Here is a 16,367-nt window from a genome sequence, read left to right on the forward strand (position 1 = left end):
TATTGCATATGTTTTAGGCAGCAAGAATAAATCAAGGTTTCCCTTCCTTTTCTGAACATGTTTTTGTATTAAAGTCATGGTAATTTCAATATAAAGCATGTCATTATTTCTATAACAGCACAAAAGGAGGCTCAGTTTGTTCCCTCAGAAATCATAAAATAATTCAAATATATTTTCATTTGTCTTTAACAAAAAGTAGGATCCTGACCCCAAAATTGAGAATTGCTCTAAAATGAAATTCCTACTAGAGGATTCAAATCTCACTGCTCTATGCATTAAGAATTTATGAAAGCAAAAAAATGTAATGTTTTACAGTGCAGATAATGTCCTTAAATGGCAATTGCTTTGCCAGCAAGTGCTTATAACTCTGTGCTCTGAAGCCGTTTAGGGAGACTGGATAGCAATTTAGGGAATTACTATAATGAACTTTGTACTTGGGGGGCTGATGGATGATGTAGAGAGCTTCTGTTTTCTCTTATAATACAATATTCTTACAGTGTCTTTGTCATTAGATGTCATTTTCTTACTCACTCATCCACAAACAAGCATAATTTAACATTGACAGGTTAAAACAGTGCATGCAGTGTGCCCATAATTAAACTATTACAATTACAAGATCTCACATAACACTAGTGTTTTGCAAAAAATTCACTGTGTATACTTTCTCTGAGCTCATTGTTCACTGTGGATTGTAGAAAACACTGCGATTTTTGCGAGGACAATGCACTCTCTGTATGCAATGCAATTTAACAAATGACCATTTACTGTATATGTGTCATCTCCACATATCCTTGTGTGTTTACATATGCTGCTGTTCCAAACTGCGGAGAGCATCTCTGACAAATGAGGCAGCCATCAGATATGCCGGATGAAAACTGAATGATAATGAGTATATGCGAGGTGTCCATGATTATGTAACAAAAACGGAGATGCAGAAAAAGCCAAGATTACTGAGCTGCATGGCACTTTGCTGCTGCCTGGTTTTGTTTACGTGCAATTAAATTAGCCTTTTCCCCGAGGGTGCCTCTTTGGCAGGAGGGGAGCGGCAAATGACAGACAGATGACCTGCTCCCTATTAGCACTACTGCTTTAGTTAACTTTTTATTAGAATACGTTAAAATGTCTGATTTCTACCCAGTCTCCTAATTGTGCTGTGCATGGTATTTGCACTGAAAGCAGTGTAATTTTTCCTCTTTCCAGAGGCTGTATTAACATAACCATCTTTAAACCAGCAAAGATTAACCTTGATTTACATTATAAACATCTTTAAACCGTAAAACTATTCAGGGTCAGTGAGTAAAAACAATGCAAAGCTTGCTAAACACCCTACCAGGGCAACTCACCTCAGTTTGAACTCCCTTCCTTCACAGATGAGGCCTCTCTGGTGACTGTATCGTGCTAAGAGGGTGGGTTCAGCTGCAGGTCTCTGTCAAGGCCACAACAGTGTTACATGCATGTATTCTGAGTGGTATTTCTTTTAAGCAAGTACAACTGACCAGCAAGGAGAACCTGGAAGCGAATGTTTGGATTGTGGTGCGATATACAACAGATTAAACTACCTAATACAAATGAAATTCTCGTACAAGGAAGGTCACAATCATGTAAGGACATGCACATTCAAAGCATACTTTCATATAGGCATGAATTGTTTTCTCTGGCTGGAATTTTTCCGCTGAAAAAAAATCCGTCAGCATTCGACCACAATCCTCCCTTTGAATCCTAAATTTCAATCTACTTATCCAACAGGGGAATATGACTGAGTGCACTCATTTTACATCTTGCAGTGTGCAAAATCACTATCTCTTTAGGCTCAGCAGTTCCTGTCCCAGGAGCTGTGCAACCAGAAGGAATGATCCAAAGAGAAAGAGAGAGAGAGGAAGAGAAGTCAGCACTTCGAAAGCACAGACAGAGACAGAAGCAGCTGTTAGCAACACAGTCACACTATGCATAAGCATCTTTTATTTAATGAGTAATACCCTTGGACTGTGCTGATGAGAATACACAAAAGCGACTTCCTGCGTTTATGAGGTTTCAGGCAAACTGTCAAAATGCAATGTGCCTAAAAGAGATTAGAGACAGCGAAGTAAATATTGAATATTCAAGAACAAATGAGATACTGTACAGAAAAACGCACCCGTTTCACAGCTTAGTGTATGGCAAATGCAGCGAGAACCGATATTCTGGTTGTTTGAGAGGAAGTTATGTGTCTTGATGATAACTAAACTATTCCCATTGAAAAGTTAAAGGATGTATCATATTTCTTATCTCATTCTTCCCCTTGAACTTATCGACTGTGACCAGAATAGTTTAGGGCGAGACGAGTTAATAAAGCAGCATGATGCAAGTAGCCCAAGTGGAGTTTGTTATCGTTCTATCAGCTGGAGGAGTGCCTCAGTGCAGATTAGCAAAAAACATACAGATATTATCTATTTGGTAGTAAAGCCATTCATCAAAGTCAAACACAGCCTTGTCCACTCAGAGCAGCAGAACGGATTGCATGCCTTCATAATGATGCACTGTAAACGTGTGTGCGTGGAGGGAAACCAATGTAAACAGGGTGGGTTAAAGCATAGCTCTGGGGTTTTAAATAAATACTGGCTGGGCCTGAGAGTGGCAGACAGCTTTAACACACACACAAACACACACACACGCACTCGGACACTGAGCGATTGTCTCCACTGCTGACACAGAGTGTTAGGCAGCCACCATAGTTGATGATAAAGCAGGCAGCAAAAAGCCGTCACTAACAGTGCCACAGTGCTTATAAGCCGTATCTGCTCTCCGCCATCTGCTGTGTTTGTACTATGAAGTGTTACTCACCACTTGTCATCCAGTGACTGCGCTTGTAAAGTTAGAAATAGCTTCTGGAGCCACTTGAGGATACAGAGAATTTGGCAATATTTTGGTCGGGCTCAGATACTGGCAGCAATAAAATGTGTTGAGTCCTATTATGGATACAAGTCACTGGGTCACAAAATAGGAAGAGGACCAAGGCATTACTTGGATAAAACTTTTGTTCCCCAATTTGCAGTGCAACAGCAGGGTTCAAAGAACTTCTGATGTGTGCAGTTTAAACATATATCACTGCAAAGATTGTATCTGAGGCTCTTTTTAGCTTTCTTTTTCTCCTCTTGAGATTCATATTGGAGGAATTTGTGTGAGATTTGGGGTTGGGTTGACATTTGTACATAACGAGAATTGGGACATTTATACTCTCACATGTATCAAACATACTGCCAAAGAATGAAAAACTGGGGGGAAAATTGCAAAAAAAAGTCCACAACCACCTTCAACTCTAACACACACCTCTCACTCAAATTATTGTTATTATTGACGGGTTTACAGTATATTCCGTTCAAAATCCGTCAGTGGGGGATAATTTTCTTTAAGTCCGAGCACAAAGAAATCACACAGATCTGTGCGTTCCAGTTTGTTTTCGACAACAGTAGCTGCTTTATCATATTTTGTCATTGTTTGTTTGCAGTTTAACTGGTTGCAAGCAAAAAAAAAAGGCAGTAAGAAAACAGAAAAATACTTGTGTAGTTTAAGAGCCCATCCTTCTCGATTTTGATGCTAAGATCATGGAAATGAATGCCTTCTGCAGACAGACAAAAAAAAGTGAAATTTGCAACTTTTTTTGAAGACAAGCACACAGTTCCAGTCAGCGTGCAGCTGTCCCGCGTGGCTCAGTGCAGCTGGGGGTTTGTGTGTTTGGAGGGGATGATAACAGATTCTCACACTCCAGGGGATAATGTGGGATTCTTTGTCTCAGGGATCAAAACCAGAGCTGGTGCTGTGTGAGGGGGAAACCCATCCCTTCACTCTGTGGATGCAAAGTCCTCTGAAATCTGCAAGGATGGATGGATGATGAATTTTTCAAATCTAAAAATCCTATAGAGCATGTGAAATTTGCATGACCGGATGATGCATTTTTTAGAAGCCCTTCAGGCCTGTATGGCATCAGGTCCTGTTATGCATGATATGATCTGGACAGCACTGACATACAATCATTTAAATTACTTCTGTATTAAATCAATACTGTTTTTAACTTCAGCTGGGTAAATATATTTGCCATGTGAGGGAATAAGCTGGTAAAATCTATCAAGTGTCATTGTGCACAGTGATGAACTGCAGTATGTGTAACCCTGAGCTTCACTTAAGCAGGCAGCAGTGAAAGCTGTGTGTGTGCGCGTGTGTGCGTGTGTGTGTTTGCCCACAGTGGTGTGCTGCAGTCCGCTGCCGTAGTTGAGTAAACTACATGGACATTAGCGGGCGCAGCGGCGCAACCACGGAACCGGAGTGGATTAAAACAGCGTGCGTGTTGTGGAGAGCCACTCGACTGCCGACTGTGTGACCGAGCGAGCGAGAAGCCTCCGTGTGTGATCCGCAAGTCCGTTACAAGCAGTTTGCGGCTGGGAAACAGCAAAAAGCGAGAGGCTCTCGGTAAACTCAGCGCTGCCGTGCATTGTGTGTCAGCCTCGGCGGGAATGGCTTCATCTCCGTGCGGCAACAGTAACTTTGATTCCGGGCTGGAAATCAAAACTCGCTCGGTGGAGCAGACGCTTATTCCTTTAGTTTCGCAGGTGAGTACCCACAAATGTTAAACTTGTCCATTCTGAACCTCTCTTAGCTACTTTTAAAGCGTATTTTGGCGTTTAACAGCTGTTTTTAGTGCTCGTGAGGCTAACTCTGGATTCTCGTGTTTACCTGTTTGCATGTTTCCTTCTCGTGCTGCGTTTAAAGTCTGTCCCACGTGTGGAGAATTTAACGACTTATAACATCGTATTTCCTCTCATGTGTTGTTATCAGTAATAATAAAACATTAAAGCTCACTGTTTAGTCGACTGGTGTTAAGTTGCACACAGAGATCAGAGGTCATCCAAACTTTAAACATGTAAATCATACAGGGAGTTAGCAAATTGAGTTGGAGACACAGATTTAGTTGCTGTTGGGGAGAAGTTGTCACACTGCAGAATTACATAACACGTTCTACTGTGAATGGGGAAGTAAAACTATTCCCCATGACCAGGCATCCAAATAGTAATAAAACTGATTGTGATGTTAATTCCTTACTTTCAACACACATTTTCCTGGAAGTCCTCAAACTTCTCTTTTGAGAACAGTGCTGCAAAAGTCTCCAAAGTTTCTCCAGAAGTTGTGATCTCCCCTCTGAATGTCCTGAGCTGGACTGTGACTCCCACTTGTGTAATTGAGCCACTTTGAGGCACGTGCTTTGTTTTTCAATAAACACAGAAGGATGAAAGAGCCACTTTAAGGCCACTGCACTCTTTCAACAACTCCTCTCTCGCACGCTCAAAAACAGGGAGTCCCAACTCTAAAAGCACTGAGCTCAGGTCAATGAGTTAATTAATCATTTAATTGTGTAGTGCAGCACAGTTTGGCTGCAAACTCTAAGCTGTTTTGTGATGGTTTAAAAAAAAAAACCAAAAACCTCTAACCCTTTTTATTGCTACCATTATCTCACTTTAGGTTGCTAATTTCCATTCTGAGAACAATAGCAGATGATTAATTTAGCAAAACTTCAGTTTTTAGTTTAATTTTCCACAGTTGTTGCAGAGAATGGGAGGTGGGCTGGGCCACCTGAATAGTGAAATAATCACCCGTCTTATAAATGTACTATATGCTAATATCCCCTCGTGCAGAGGCTTGTTTTTTTTTCTTCATTTTATCTTTTTTTTTTTTGTCTCACATTTCCAGTACATTCATTTGCAAATGCACTTCTTTAACTGTGATGCAGCCTCCTCTCTCTGTCTGTATTCCCCCCTCTGTGGTCTTGAGCAATGGCCCACCCACAACACTCGAGTGACATCCTATCAACACTGAAGGATGAATGCTGAAAAGTTTTTTTCTCATGTTAAACAATGCATTTCACTGATTTCTAGTGTTGGAGTTTGTGTTTTTCTTTTTCAAATTTTGGCACCAAGATTTCCATTTTGCTGCAAATATTTCAGCTCCAAATATCCATCTCCTTGATCATTAATTAATAGTATTGGCTGTTAAAACACCATATTCATCGACTTTTGGGGGGCCTATGACACTCCCTCACCCGTTTGCGTGCTGACAGCCTCCCTCTCTATTCACCGGCTCATTTAAAAGATATGAGGTCATCCTGTGCTGAATGGATGTGGGTTATTTATCAGTAAAGGACATCTGTAATGGGAATGTGCTTTCCACATAGGCTGTTCATTCATTTTAGATCATTTTGATTTTTGATCCTTCATAAGTACGCCTAAAAGATACTTCAGAAGTTCTTGTTCTGTATGAGAAATCAAGGTTAAATCCGGCCAAGGTTGTGCAAGCAGTAGCTAGTGTAGGAATATTTATTGTAAAGACTGCTGTAACATTGCGCAAAAATGCACTCTGTGTTATCATAATAGTATTTACTCTTCAGCAAACTTACAGTGCACTTCTGCCCGCTGACAAGCACTTCAGTCTATAGCGTAGAGGAATGTGTTGTATACGGTAACGCATTCAGCATATTACAGTTCACCGTTGAATAGTAGGCCTCAAGGACAATGTTTCCTAATTTTCTTTTTTTCCTCAGTGTGAGGCATGTCCCCATAGCAACAGAGCTCTGCAATGCTGAAAGAAATCACATTTCCAAGGGCCGTCAACTCCGAGTGTAATTTTTTGTTGTTGTTGTTGTTGTAATGTCATCAGAAGGACAGTTGCTGCTGACTGGTACATTAGCTTCACCTGCTGTGAGTGTTTTTCACCCAGAAGGTTACATTAAAAAAATCTTTATTAGTGCAAATATGCAGAAAGAGCATGTTTTTAGAGCTGAAATGATGAGCAGATTACCAGAAACACTAGCAGTCTAAATCGATCTTCTTCTGCATCACTTCATATCTTTTAGTTTTGGACTGTTGTTTGGACAAAACTAGACATTTTTAGATGATTTAATGTACTTTAGGAGCTTGTGATGGCTATTTTTTTGCTATTTTATAATCATAATATATTTTAAATCCTAGTATCAATGAGAAAATAGTTGGTAAACTTGGCAACCTGGTTTCTCATGTAATTTACATGGATTTTGCATGATAATAAAAAAACAAGTTTATTACTTTGTATGACAGTTTTGTAAATATCCAAAAGTAGTAGGTGTGGTAGCTTCCTGTCTTATAGAAAACATAAATACAACAATGAAGAAACATTGCTGCTATTTAATGTTCTTATTGCATTAACAGAACAACCTGAGCTCCATCATTTTTTATATTAGTGTGTGTTTTGACGTGCACGTAGAATCCAAACCCCAAAAGAAATCTATGTAACTTCTGTATCCGACAATAGTGAATTAAAAGACTGAAGCCTAACCAAGCTGTTGTAACACAATTACCACCTTAATGTGTGTGAGATAACTCAATTGCAATGTTTATGTGACATTTGCGAGAATCAGTATTGCCTTACGTAACTGAATTATTATACCTAATGGAAACACACCGGCGGCGAGGGATGTGTTGTGCAGCTTTTCTTGTGAAGGAGCTTTTGTATGTATTTGTGCGCATCCTCGTGTGTTGTATGGGTCATTAGATAACTATCAAGGAGGAAATGAAAAAAAGCGGCGTCGGTGAGGAAAAAGTCGAGGTTTGATAAGGTGTCACGTTGTGTTCCATCCGCTTCGTTTATTATTCCTCTCCTCTCCTTTTCTTCTTTCCTCTCCTCTCACCACTATAACGTTGGTATCCTCAGGCCTCGGTTATCAGCTTCACTCCCACCAGGGTGTAATTATAGGCCTGGGAGACTCCCGGCCTCGCACTACGTACATAAACACAAACTAGACAGATACTTGCACACGGTCCCACCCACGTCTTTTCTTTTCTTTTCATGCTTGCATGTTCACCTGTCATGCTGATTCTGTGTGCATGCATTTATGCTTCTGACAGTAGGTCTAAATGTCAACATCCATTCCCAATGTTACAGCTGTTCAGAGTTTTTAGCATTTCAAATTATGTTTTTTGTGTCTGAGTCCTGTTTCCATAATGGACCACCTGGATGCTTTTGCATCCTCCATCATTTTGACCATTCGCTTCTTTTTCCCCTGTCTTTTCAAAACAGAAGATGCTGCTTCTTAATTTAGCAGAAATGGTCTCCCCAGCCGGAATTTGCTAATGTGTTTTGCCTCACCTTCATCAACAGACTGGCATTGAGGGCCACAGTGGGGCTAATGAATTGCTCTGGTGGTGGTCAAAAATGTGATGGGCATCACACAGAGAGAGGAGAAACTGAGCGAACATGTTTGCTGTTTTGTGTGTCCTACCTGTGATGTGGTCTGTAGCCAGCTGGAAGGCAATTAGCAATAATCTGGCTGCTTTTTCCTGCCTATCTGATTCCTGTTTTGAAGTGGTGATTAGTGAAATAACAGTTCTGTTCCTGGGCCGTTATAATTGAGGTGTGTTTTCCTTTTAAAAACACAGCAGCCCAGTCCAGGTTGCGGACACGGTGGTCCTCGCTGATGAGGTGCAAAGGTGTTGTTTTGAGGCGAGGATGTGTGGGAAAGAGTAGTAGTCAGGGAATAAAATGTAAGACTTTGATCAGATTGGTGCACGTTTAAACACTTGTGACACCCTGGCCTTGTGATTACATAGCTCAGCCGTCTCCATCATTTTACTTCAGGACTAAGCCAGGAGTTTCTTAAAAGATTTTCTGCTATAATTGGGCCTGGAAAATCCGTTCTCTGTCCAAGTTTGTTAGCATCGACTTTGTCATGCTTGCAGGGGTTCTGTGGTGCTTGCAGTTTTGCCTTCTGATGTTCCAAAGAATTGTGGGTAAAAAAAATAAAAAATTCTGTGTACATTTTGCTCACAAACGGAATTGAAATGGCATATTTATTACCCAAACAAAAGCTCAGTGGCAGTTTTGAGGGTGTGATTTGCTCAAAGCGTTGCCATTTTGTCATATAAATTCAGCATTAAACAAAATGCTGACAACAAAGGGGCTCCATAAACACACTCCTAACTTTAACAGCTCTGTAAGCACAACCATCAGTCACATTTTCAACCTTCCCTCTGGAAATATTGGAAATGGAGTTTTATTGAGGTGCTGTTTCCCTCTCACTGTTTCTGGTCCTGTGGTAGAGTGACATGACAAACGTCCAGGTTGTGAAGTTGTTTTTTATACCCAGACAGAGAAACATTACTGTTGCTATGAGCTCTAACAGATCTGCTTCCTCCTGCCGTATGATGATAATGAAGACAAATGAGCCTCTGGCATGAAAGTAGAAACCACATGAGGATTACAGTGCGAGCATGCAAGTGCATAGACAATCCAAAATGTCGTCAAACTTCACATTGAGTGGGTCAAAATAACCCTTTATTGTGTGTATTAGTACATGAGGGAGAGGGGTGATTGATGCCATTGCGGTTGTATCGGCTTATTTGGTATCTGCGTACTCTGACATGTGCGATTGTTTCCTCACAAATGTCACAGATATGTGGTGACAGTGTTGCGGTTCCATATTTTGTCACCTGTATTTTGTGTTTTGCTGGTAGAACTTATCACCTTTGTCAAAGTCTGAGGCTGCCACCACAACAATAGTGCAACTGATAACACTTTTCCAGCACGGGTCAGACCGGCACCACGGGGCCACCATTTTTCCTGTTGTGCCATTATCAGTGGAAGATTTGGCCGACGTGTCCACCAGCACTCACACTCATTCCTTTGCCGTTGCTGTGTTTATGCTTCCTCTGGCAGAGCGTGTGGTTTGGTGTTTTGTTTCAGCGACCCTGGTTCAAACATGAAAATATATGATTCACAGTGAGCCTGAGTCACATTATTGTTGAATAAATGAGGGTCTGAGGCAAGTCCTTGTTCAGTGGTAGGGAGTATACACAGTCTAAAACCCTCTTTCATCAAATTGAAATGAGATGTAATTCCACTCAACTCCTCTTGTTTTATAGTAAAGTGGCTGCATTAGTCAGCTAACTTTGTCAATTTAGGGAATTCAGATCCTCTGTTCTGATGATTACACTCACTCCACTAAAGCTCCCACCTTTACTCTCACATATTCTTTTTTTTCCATCTCTATGACAGACACACACAAACACACACATATAAGTACACATGTGCAAAGCTTCAATGACCAGTGGTTCCCCCCTTGTCCTCTCTGTTGAGCTCTTCTCACTATTGCTATCAGGGGAGTTGTTACAGATGGCTGTTCTCTTTAAGTGCAGATAAAAGGGTCTGTCTCACATGTCGATTCATTGACCTTTTCCTCAGCTAATATACTTCCAGATGAGAAAAGTGTGTACTTTTGTGTACTTGTTCATTTAAATGAGTGTGATTGCACGCGTGGACCTGAAACCTCTAAATAACCCAGACTGTGAGTCACCGAGACAGAGCAACAGAGTTAACTTAATGCTATCGCACCCTCTGCAGTTTAAGTTGTTTGAAAGCTAAAGATAATGGTGAAAACCGCCTTTAATTGTCTCAAGGAAAGCTTCCACCTCCGACCAAGATGCATTGCTATAGCTGGGAGGCTGATAAAGTATTGATTAAACACCTTTCCCACTATCAGAGAGCCTCAAAGTGGCATTACCTGTGCACTCATTGCTCTTCCAATCTGACAAACAAAAATGGAAAGCAATTTTAGGGTCCTATTTTCAAAAAACGAGGGTTCTGTAATGGTTTTTAGTCATGCAGATTTTAATTTAAGGTTTTGTGATATCAAACACTGAGATTTATTGTAAGGAAAACTGCTGCTAATGTGTTCTTATCCACACTAACCAGGACATTATTTCCGTTTAAAGATGTTGCTATTGATTTTTTTTTTCAAATGCTATTTTTAATTCTGTTATCACCACAAACAAAATTCAGTTCACCACAGCTCTCTGTCAAAATGATTTCTTCATCGTGTTCCATCTAACATACACCCTATGTAAGAGGTCCTCCAATGCCTGCAAAGGCTATTAGAGGCTTAGCATTCTTGTTTAGTATCAAGCGACTGCCTGGCCCATTACCAGCCTGTATTTACAGTATATTCTTGGTTTATGATGATGAGGTAGTGATGAGACATCTCATAAGTGTGAGCACGCACAGGAGGAGATCTGTATCAGTGGGGATACGGTGCTTAATGTAGCGTGGGGTTCTGTGCTGTCCAGCCTCACTGGAAGCATCATGTGGATTGAAACAGATGCATAAACACAAGCCAGAAGCACAGACAAGGACATGCTTATTCACATTAATTACTTTTCAGTCACATGGGAACCGTCTGTGAACCTAAGAGAAGCAGAGCAAGCTGTGGCTGGTAATATTTAACACGACAGCAAAAAACACAGTTTGATCTACAAGTAAAAAATGTGTATATGGCTTATTTTTATCCAGCACTGGTGGCAAGTACAGAGATATAAAGATGGACAGAAACATGAGGTGTCACTATACATGCTGTCAGGACAAAAGAGACTCAAGAGCGGCACAGAACAGAGCACTTACTGTAATCTTGTAGGCATGCACTCTCCCATCCGCCTTGTCATGTATTGCCAGAGATATCACACAGCATGTCTATATTGTCTGCTGCCCGGACAACCACAGGTAAACACATCACTATTTGGCAGGCAGCTGTTTGTCTCCCATTGCTTTCCTGTCGGCGCTTTCTTGGCTCGGCGTAGTGATAATTCTAGTCTTGAGCACATGACATTGACTAGGACAGTTGTTCGCACTGTGGGGTTTTGAGGCTTGCTTGGGGAAGCTCTGCAAATTATGATCAAGGCTGGAAACTTTGCCAGTTATGCAGTTCTCTAAAAAATGTTTCATAAAATGTTGCACAAACATGCAGTGTGCCATCTTTACAGAACGCAAACTCAAAAGCTGCTTTGACATATTTATTTTGGCATCTTGTCCTCACTGAAACTGCTGCACCACTTAGTCGTTATTATGCTTTTCACTATATGATCGGCCAGTGCAATAGTTCATAAAAAGTTTTGTAGTTTTCTCATATAAGTAGCAACATTTTGTAAAGACAAACTGATGTTTTGTAAGTTTTAATAGGGGAAAAATGTTGGGAAACACTGGATTAGAAATTCTAAGGCACTAGAAAATAAACTCTGCTATAAATAAATGCTGTTCTTTGTTTTGGATATGAATATTATATATGTTTTCCAAGTGTAGTTGTCTAATGATTTTTATCTTTTTAGGTCATACAAAACAGAAATATCTGACAGTCACACCAGTGCTGTCCAAGTCATGGTGTTTGTTCTTCTTTCCCTTTCCAGCAGCAACATTGCTGACTGTACCACAGAGGAATCCATTCGTCTGGCTTGTATGTGTTAATTGCTTTCTTCGAGCGTCTTTGAACTTCTCCCCCTTCGATAATGAGTTCTTTTAAAAAGATGAGGTTTGACATGACAGAACAAAGAGAGTGTGAAGGACACAGAGAACACAGAATACCAAACATTTTCTTATCTTTGCTAATTTGGAACAGTTAGAAATTACCAATATTGAAAGTTTGCTTTGTCATGCCAACCTTCTCCCTATTGCAAACGTATATACTGTATATGTAGTAAGTATTGCTGCTATGCAGTTTTCATTGCAAATGTGGTTATCTGATAAATTGCACCGTATATTGGATTGATAAGCGTTCCACTTCTGACTTTGTGAGATAACATCTCTTCAAGTGAGTACAACTCTTAAGTACTGAGCACACACCGGATTCCTTCACTTCATGAGGCGACTTCAGGGTGTTGGTGTGAGGAAGTATCAGTATGTAAGATGCTGTAGCACCTTGTTTGTATGCCTTCCACCCTTCCTCTGTTGCTCTGCCCAATTTCCTGATTTTGTTTTCCTGTCACACACCTTACTCGCTTGCTCCTTCATTCTGTCTTCAGCCTCGTGCTTAGTTCCTCCCCATCTCTCACTACTTAGCCCACTGTTTGCTCACTTTTAATCTCAACCTCTCCAGAGAGTCCAGTGTCCCTGTATCACCTCATTAATTATGCAGCCAACTGAAAACCTAGCCAGAGGCTACAGGTATTGCACAGGGCTGAAAAGCTCAGCCTCACCACTTCTCTTTGGATCTTTCCTTTCTTCTTTTCCTGTGCTGTAAACTGAGACATAATCCTCGGCCCTGCACCTATTCTGAAGAACAGTAATGGGAATAGCATGTGACCAGCTGAGCCAGATTTGGCTTTCCCTTTTTCTGACACAGAATACCTGAAAGTGATCAAAAAATGGTGGTGTTCTTGCTGTCTTTTGTCTGACCGTCACTTATCATCAGGGGAAATGTTTTTTGAAGCCAAAGCAGTGCTGAAAGCACAATTGTAACGAGGTAGGATCTTAAACAAGACTGCGTAGCAAGAATAGGACAATATCATTTTAACTCGATACTGATAAGATTACATAGAGGTGGTACTCTGAACAAATCCAGTTTTGTTCTCGAATACTATGGACGATTGAGCTGTAATTATCACGCCCAGATTTTCACAGGCTGTTTTAAAGTTGGGTATACAGTATGCAGCAGGGAAATTGAAAGAAAAAGACAGGATTTTCTTCCAGTATCCCATTATAGAAAGCAGTCAACCAGTCCTGCTTGTAGGGATTCTTTGCATCATGTGTTCTGCTTTGAAAGCGGATGAGACATAAATATAAAGACAGCTATTTTGGCAGTTTAATCAGGCAAAAAGGAGCTTATAAACCATAGATTCAGTCTACTGCCGATGCATTTGTCCTTTTGTTCAACTCTAGTGGTATACGTCCCTGATCAATAGTACGGGGAGGGTGCTCTCATGTTGTCACAGTTTATGGATGACTGATACCAGTGGGTGACAGTCAGGAAACACAGTGTACGTGTTCACTTAATGACACATACTTAAAGCGCCAACACCTATAAATAAGTTAAAGTCATTCACCTATAAATAAAGTTGCGGTTGTTCTGGATATTTCTTTGGGTCTCTTATTTGAGCAGCTGAAAGAAGCTTTTGAGGAGCTGATGATCTGAAGTCCTTGCTTGTGTATGAATGTAAAAGCCACTGATAGAGATGAAATGAGAATTTATTATGGGTGGCACCTCATTTTTAGCGATCACTTCCTTTTGTGTATTTAGAGTCTCCTGGCACTGGTTCAAATAAATGGTTTTGCGGTTTGAAATAGTACCCTGATGGAACTCCATCCACTTGAAGTCTTGGGTATGTAGTGAAAGCGTGTTCCCTAAGCCCCCTATGAATGTGTTAGAGAGTCTGTGTGTGTCACAACACAAGCCATTATGCAGTCTGAAGTCAGGGGGGCTGCATTCCTTCAAGGGCTCATGTTTCGTGCTTCTGTTTCGGTGTGTGCAGCGTCTGAAATTGTGGCTATGTATTCTTTATAGCTGCTTCATGCCTGGGGTCAAAAGTCAAAGTCTCAGAGGGTGTGACCTTTATGCACTCTATACTGGCTGGTATGCATGAGTTAGTGCTTTTCTCCCCAAGGGCTTGAACTTCGTGAAGCTTTCTTTCACTTTCATCATTGAGTCATCCTGCTCAGCTACTGTCTGTCTGCTTCGAGGTTTCTGATGTTTGGTTTTACACGCTTCATTGATTTATTAATGCAGTCGTTCACTTTTTAAAGTCCCCTTCTGTTCAAATGTCAAACCTTCAAGACCACATCCTTAGAAGTGTCTTTTTTTTTTGTCTCGCTCTGGGGATAGTTTGTAGGTATGTAGAAATTTTTATTTCCACACCTGACATCTTATCTTTTCGATCTCCTTTCTTTCATCTGGGAAGAAGTCTTTAAAACTGTACTTCTGCAGGCAAGTTTTGAGAACTGTGTTTCTCTTTTTTTTGTTCCTCAACGGGTGACTCAAACATTTTTGCGGTCACTTTGCTTCTTCATTCAACAAAAACAAGCCAGTGCCCTTGTCGGGTGTATTAGGTCAGCATTCACTAAGCAGCCGTTGCAGTCACTCTTTTTTGTTATTTTTTTTTCTTGCAGCACATGCTATCACTGAGGGAGGCTGTCACAGAGCCTGGTTAAGCCACTTTCACACACTGTTCACCGCGCACTATTATTTGTCCATTACTTGTAATTACCCATCATGATGACTGATGGAATGTTTTCGAGGCTGAGTTGGCAAGCAGTTAGGATTATCCTGTTGAGGACTTTATACAATTACCCAGTCATTAAACACGGCTCAGCGTGAGAACGGCCTGAGGGGGGCGACTTGCCAATGGCTTCGTCGTGTTGTTCGCACCTCCAGGTTGTTTGGGCTGGCTGTCGTCGTCTTGCTACGTTGCATCCAAGAAAATGACTCGAGGATAAATGCTCGAGCGACGGCTGCTGCTTTGTGTCAGTGCGCTCGGCAGTCATCGAGACCAAACTGACTCTACGCTGTCGAAATCTCGTACATGGTATTTTACCTGCAGGAAATCGCTTTGTGAGACCCGTTTTACAAGCTGATGATGATTAGAGGTTGCAATCTCTAATTCTCTCGAATCTTAGGTTGTGGTTTTGTCTAAATGATGCTGGCTGATGATGGATCTGGAGATTGGTCTCTGACAGGCTGTTTCGGTTTACAGTGCCACCTCTTTGGGGTTTACACAGTTACTCATCAGTCTTTTACTGGCAGCCCAGGAGATCCTCACTGAGATAATTGAAGAGCAGAATGAGGAGTACAATAGAGCCTCATCAGGCGCTAGAGCATGGCTTTTCATGTGCTTTCATATCAAGTTTCAACAACACAAAAGAAATTGTGGAGAGGAACAATCAAGGTTTTCAGCCAGATAGCAAGAACAAAGTAGAAACAGTGCTCTGGGCCACGTTGTCCTTTTTGGTGGGTCCAGAGGCTTCAAAGAAGAAGATTTGTTACAGCCTATGTAAATTTTTTTACCATTTCCCCTTGTTTCTTTTGAAGGTGTTTCATCTCACAAGGTGAAACTGATCTAAATTATTCAACTTGTCGGAGAAAATTGTTTTCATGGCCATCTTTATGCAGCTCGCCTGCTCTTGTATCCAGAACAGAACACCATAAACTGTGAGATTGTAGGGTTTAGTTATTCATTATTTTCATTTTTTGGTCCGTTAATTTGTACCGACAACAGGCCACATCTACAATTCTCTATTTTCTTTGCCTCTTCTCCTCCTAAAATGTAACTACTTGCCCAATTATGTGAAAATTCCTTTCAGAGCTGCATGTTCTGTGCAGAGGCCTCTGATTTATGCTGTTTGGAAGTTCTAAACTTCCCCTTGAATGTCACCAGCAGCTGAATCTGATTGAGAGATTGAGGACCGCACATATAGATGTCATCTGTGGTGTTTTCCTGCTGTCCTTTGTTACATTTGCTTGCCAGACTAAACAACTACCGTATCCTTGTCAAAGACTCACCCACGGAAAAGCATGAAGACAGGCTTCCCTATGAAATAACCTGGTCCTCTATGGAACA

The 16,367-nt window shown here is 41.0% G+C and overlaps 1 protein-coding gene across 2 annotated transcripts in view; it reads left to right on the forward strand.

Annotated features, from left to right (window-relative positions):
* Positions 1-4,238: 4,238 nt before the first annotated feature.
* The window catches only part of ctnnal1 (catenin (cadherin-associated protein), alpha-like 1), a 51,121-nt gene continuing 38,992 nt past the window's right edge, over positions 4,239-16,367 (forward strand). For both annotated transcript variants that reach the window (XM_055017929.1, XM_023296219.3), the window contains exon 1: positions 4,239-4,583. In XM_055017929.1, coding sequence (XP_054873904.1) covers positions 4,488-4,583 — 96 coding nt within the window. In that variant the 5' untranslated portion in view covers positions 4,239-4,487. The remainder of the gene's footprint in view (positions 4,584-16,367) is intronic.

The sequence above is a fragment of the Amphiprion ocellaris genome, chromosome 15 (assembly GCF_022539595.1).
Source record: "Amphiprion ocellaris isolate individual 3 ecotype Okinawa chromosome 15, ASM2253959v1, whole genome shotgun sequence".
NCBI classification, from domain to species: Eukaryota; Metazoa; Chordata; class Actinopteri; family Pomacentridae; genus Amphiprion; species Amphiprion ocellaris.